Raw genomic sequence first — 6000 nt, 5'->3', positions numbered from 1 at the left:
TGGACTCCAAAAATCTTAGTCAAAGTACCTGCGCGAGGAAACAAATCCATCGCGTTAAGCATTGCTGCTTAGTGGTGCAATAATATAACAAGAAAATAAAATATACAAATAAAGGAAGAAAGAAGCATAATTTGAATATTTCAGAATCAATTTAATTTAATATAATGTGTCTAATATTAATTATCTTTTGTTCTAATTTGTTCCTCTTTGGAAGCGTTTAATTCTAAAATTCACAGTGATAATGTACAATATATAGAATTTATAAAAATACTCAATTTATATTCATATGAAATTTAATATGTTTAATCCTAATTTAGTCTTCTTTGAAAGTGTTTATTTGCCAATGTACAGTAATGATGTACAAAGAAAAATGATTTGAAAATAATAAATTTATGCTTATATTGTTATATAAGCACGTTTGCAATATTCATTTATGTTATAATTTTCTTTGCTAATCCTTTAGCATTTTCTCTATACTTGCTAGGTTGTCTCAGATTATTTCATAATAAGTAAATTTTGATATCTGTCCAGTTCATTTCGATTCTTTCTAATAAATAACTATCCTAATTTATTTTAGGTCATCTTACTCATTTATTTTATTTAGTTTCTAATATTTTTAATTGCTAATATTCTTAACTTATCTCAATAAATTACACTGCCCAAGTAACCTACGACAGGCTGACTAAACTGGATAACGGGTCGTTGGCACTGGACACCGCGGTGCCTCGGGCCGTCATACCATGAGACGCAAAACGTCAACCATGTATGCAGTCAATATGGCTAAAAAGCCATGATATCACATAAACGGGCGTAAAAGCCATGAATGTTGGCATAAAGCCATGAATACGGGCATAAAGCCATGAATACAGGCATAAAGCCTTTCGCAGTACTGCTAAAACAATACCCTATTGGCATGCCAAACTATCCAATCTGACACACATGTCTAGGCAATACAAGGGCACATAATATCATTAAATATTAATATATTGTGTTTTATGACTTCATTATTTCATGACAAATTTCAATCATAATTCATACATTCATTTGATCATTTTTATGATCACAATTCACATCAATTATCCTTTTATACCATAGTACTCAAAATACTTCTCCTCTCTACAATAATGAGAACTAATGTCTCATTCATACATTAATATGGTTCATTTATTCATTCATTATGTTATTCATATTGATGACAATTCTAAACAATGGTTCACATGTACCATTGTATTCAAACATTTTTCCTTTCTCATTTATACATTCAAGAATCTACTTATGTAATTACAAATTTTATATTTCAAGTTGAGTTACTAATATTTTATGAATTCCATTTGTGATGGGCATATAAGCCCTAACTATCTATTCACATCAATTGGGTGACTTATTTATCATGTTTCAAGTAATCCATGAATATTTCATGGATTTCAAATTTATGGTCTTAATTTCCTTTTAACAATTTTGACTAAGATACATAGTCCACATTTGTCATACAATTCTAAGCATTTAAGCTTAGAATTGGTTCTAGGTCTTCATCTTAGTTTGTTACTCATTTTGATTACTATTCACCTTACTAGTCAACCAAAATGTTGACTTTTTCATACTTAATAAATTTATTGAACCTAAGTTCTCAAAGATACCACATTTTGCATTTAAAACTTGTTGGAATAAGTCACAAATACCATTTCCAAACTTAAAACCAAGAGGGCAGAATTTTCAGTTTTTGTGACCCAACTTTACTGTTCCATTAAGCCCTGTTGCAGTGGGAATTTGAGGAAATGGTAAACATGAAAGTTGTTCCTTATTTTGTCTAGTTGAATTTCCTATTTTGAATCACTCCATTTGGAGTTTTTTAGCTCCAGATATGGTCCAAAAACCACAGCTGGCCGGATTGCCAAACTGCAGAATTGACCATATCTACAGTAACATTAACAGTGACTGTGAGTGCATGTTTGAATAGGTTCTGGCCATAATTTGGGGTAGGTTTCTTCATGAAAGTTGTTTGTCTATGTCTTAACTTGTTGCTGTAAAAATTTCAGGTCAATTGACCATATCTACAGTGAGTTATGGCCAAATGAACAGTTACACTGTTCATTTGGTCATTTCTGCAGGTGCTGTTACAGGGTATCCGGATTGGGGCCAACTTTTGGCCCTCTTGCTTTGGTCTTTTGGGCATGGTTTCTTCAGCAAAAATGTGCCATTATAAGCCTAGTTTCATGTCCAATTGGCTAAACACCAATTGAACTTACACAGCCAAAGATATGGCAGTCCAAGTGGACTGAAATTTCAGTCACCCTGCTGCTGTCCCTAGGCAGCATACTCCTTCACTTTGCCATGCTATATTTCAGTCCAAATTATGGTCAACTTACCTAAAATGGTCACTAATTGACCATTAAAATGTTCTCTAACAATTTCCTAAGTCAAGCCAAATTTTCACTTCTCAAAACCCTAGCATCCATTTCAATTTACCCATACACCTTAGTTAGCACACTAGTTCATTATCCATGCATATATATACCTTAAATATCATTTCTAGCCCACTCTAAGTCCACTAAAACAATCAAACTCATCCTTCCTTAGGGCTGCTGAAAATTGAAGATACTCTAACATATATAATTTACTTCAAACATAATCTCTAGTCCATTTAAGTTACAATTTCCTACTAAATTCAAGTCCCTAATATGGAAATAAAGAAATCTTTGCATAAGTAAGCACTAACCTTGAATGGGGCAGAATTTCAAGCTACCCAAACTCCTTCTTTCTTCTTCTTTTGGCTGCCTAGAGGTTACTCAAGTTGCTAGGTTAATTTTTTGTGAAGCTAGGTTATGATTTTGTTGGGTAGAAATGGGTGAATCAAGCTTTGAAAAGCTTGAATATACTTAGCTATGGAAGAGAGGTCACGTATTGGAGGAAGAAGAAGAAGAAGAAGAAGAGCAGAATTTTTAGGTCCATTTGTCTCTTTTATTAGTTAGTCAAATAGTTGCTTAATTGTGATTGGTTATGATTTTTAATGACATCACCATGATGTCATAAATAAGTCTTTTTCCTCATTTTCTTTTCTTTTCTCCACTACTAATTTTCAATTTAATTTCTAGTAATATTTATTCATATTTTATGTCACATTAATTATTTACTCAACTAGACAAGTCGGCCAAAAATTGCCTCTGAAGGCGAAATGACCAAAATGCCCTCCGTTTTGCTTAACGGGTCAAAATTGTCTGTACCGATTGAAAAATTTTTCTAAATATTTTCTTGGCATTCTAATGCCATAGGAACCTCAATAACCCTTCTCTGGAGTCCCAAAAATTATTTTATGAATTTTTCCCCTGGTCTAGGGCTCCTCGTTGCGAGAACCGCAACTTCCCTCTGGTTACTCATCGCTTGGGCACCGACTCATTTGACTTGGTTGTATTTTATTTCTAAAATTTTATCTAAATTTTTCTTATTAATATTTGAGTTAATTATGGTTCCTCACTTTAATTTAAATATTTTTCCGGATGTTCTAGCTGTCCGGATCGACACCGGTCACCGAAACAGTAGAATGTACGGAGTTGCTACTGGGAGGATGTTACATGAATAGTTATAGCATAGAGGTTAATCAATATTTCTCTTTTCTCTCTCAAGTTATGTGTAAATTAAATTATTTTTTTACTGTAAATAGAATGATTTTTAAAGTGTAAAAAGAATAATTTTATAATTTAAATAAAAAAAAATATTGACTAAAAGCTATATGAAAATTATTCACATTAATTTTTAAATAAAAAATTAATAATTAAAAATTAAAAAAATTTTACTATATAAAATTTAAAAATTTTAAAAATTTTATATTACGTTTTAAAGTTTAAAAATTATAGTATTATAATCATATAAATTTAAACATAATTATTAAAATTTACTCAATAAAATTATGGGACGTATTATTAAAACTATAAAAAATTATGTTGCTACGTTGTTAAATTTAATTTTTAATTGGTATATAATTATTCAAAAATTTAAATTGTATTTAAGATAATAAAGAATTTAATCATTAATTAAGATTGCACAGGCCACAGGGCGGGGCCCATCTCTTTGTTTGGTGAGACAGGGTCTTATCTATACAGTGTGAAAACAGTACATTTTGACTTGACCGTCATCATTTCCTCTTCCATCTCATTTATGTTCACATTTTTTTCCCAATCAGAAAAGCCAGACCAGTTTCGTCTCAGCTACTAGCCACTGCTTTGCTCTTTTTATATTTATAATTATCCGATTCCACAACCGAGGGGAGAATCATGGGTGCGAGCAGTGATCCGAATCAAGACGGTTCCGATGAGCAGCAGAAGCGATCGGAGATCTACACTTATGAAGCCCCTTGGCACATATACGCCATGAACTGGAGCGTCCGCCGAGACAAGAAGTACCGTCTCGCTATCGCCAGCCTCCTTGAGCAGTACCCTAACAGGGTCGAGATTGTCCAGCTCGATGATTCCAATGGTGAGATCCGCTCCGACCCGAATCTCTCATTCGAACATCCATACCCGCCTACCAAGACCATGTTCATTCCTGACAAGGAATGCCAGAAGCCGGACCTCTTGGCTACCTCCAGTGATTTCCTCCGCGTGTGGCGTATCGCTGATGACCAGTCGCGCGTGGAGCTTAAGAGCCTGCTCAATGGCAACAAGAGCAGCGAGTTTTGTGGACCTCTCACTTCCTTCGACTGGAATGAGGCGGAGCCCAAGCGCATCGGAACTTCGAGCATCGACACCACCTGCACTATCTGGGATATCGAGCGGGAGACCGTCGATACTCAGCTCATCGCTCACGATAAGGAGGTTTATGACATCGCCTGGGGCGGCGTCGGTGTTTTCGCTTCCGTTTCTGCCGACGGCTCCGTTAGAGTTTTCGATCTTCGCGATAAGGAGCACTCCACCATCATCTACGAGAGCTCGGAGCCGGACACCCCCTTGGTTCGACTAGGATGGAACAAGCAGGACCCAAGGTACATGGCCACCATCATCATGGATAGTGCCAAGGTGGTTGTTCTGGATATCCGCTTCCCGACTCTCCCCGTGGTGGAGTTGCAGAGGCACCACGCTAGTGTCAATGCCATTGCTTGGGCCCCTCACAGCTCTTGCCACATTTGCACTGCTGGGGATGATTCCCAGGCCTTGATTTGGGACCTCTCTTCAATGGGGCAGCCTGTCGAGGGCGGATTGGATCCCATTCTGGCTTACACCGCAGGGGCTGAAATTGAGCAGTTGCAGTGGTCTTCTTCTCAGCCTGATTGGGTTGCTATTGCCTTCTCTACCAAGCTTCAGATTCTCAGGGTTTGATACTCAATTTATTTATGTACTATGCATCTACCTGCAGGAAAATTAAATTTGCTAGGTAACAAGAAATGCTTGGTTTCTTCTTAGTGCTGACTGTTGTACGAAATTCTGATATTAAAATGCTTATAATTGGTCTTACTCTGCAGGCTTGTTAGCCTGCTTCTTTTATGTTTTTTTTTTTTCTTTTTTGGCGTGTTCCGTTCTACAGAGGCATCAAAAAGACTAAATCTTATCAATAATGAATAAGCTCACATAGAAAAAGGAAAAAGCATATTCCAAGCAAAGTCTGGATGAAAAGCTTCTGCGATATCACAAGTCACTTGGACTATAAAACCAAAAGATAGTTCAAATTTCAATTTGGGACCTAGATTAGGAAGACAGACTGGAAAATTATTTGCAGTTTAGTCGCAACCCCTTGTATCAATTCCTAATATTGGCAACCTTGTGTTGTCATATTTTGCTTGCTGAACTCAAACTCAAGATAACGGCCGGGAGACCTATCTTTACCATCACAGGCTGACAGAACTGGTTGAGAGCCCATCTTCACATTCTAGTGCGTCTAGTTAAAGGAATGAAAATATCTTGCAGTTTATTTTTTTCCATGATGTTGTACACATGGCACAGTTATGTAGAATAATACAGATATTACGCATCTGGGCTATTGGGAGTTGGGAAAGAAAATCCAAATTACCTT

The 6000-nt window shown here is 36.0% G+C and overlaps 1 protein-coding gene across 1 annotated transcript; it reads left to right on the top strand.

The window, feature by feature from the left end:
* The first annotated feature begins 4150 nt into the window (after window positions 1–4150).
* On the top strand, window positions 4151–5474 carry LOC110648088 (WD repeat-containing protein LWD1). Its single transcript, XM_021802200.2, has one exon. The coding sequence runs from the start codon at window positions 4269–4271 to the stop codon at window positions 5307–5309; it is 1041 nt and encodes a 346-aa protein (XP_021657892.1). The 5' UTR covers window positions 4151–4268; the 3' UTR covers window positions 5310–5474.
* The last annotated feature ends 526 nt before the right edge of the window (window positions 5475–6000 follow it).

The sequence above is a fragment of the Hevea brasiliensis genome, unplaced genomic scaffold, assembly GCF_030052815.1.
Source record: "Hevea brasiliensis isolate MT/VB/25A 57/8 unplaced genomic scaffold, ASM3005281v1 Scaf1, whole genome shotgun sequence".
Lineage (NCBI taxonomy): Eukaryota > Viridiplantae > Streptophyta > Magnoliopsida > Malpighiales > Euphorbiaceae > Hevea > Hevea brasiliensis.
Note: the sequence above shows the minus strand (reverse complement) of the source record. Positions and strands in the feature narration are given on the sequence as shown.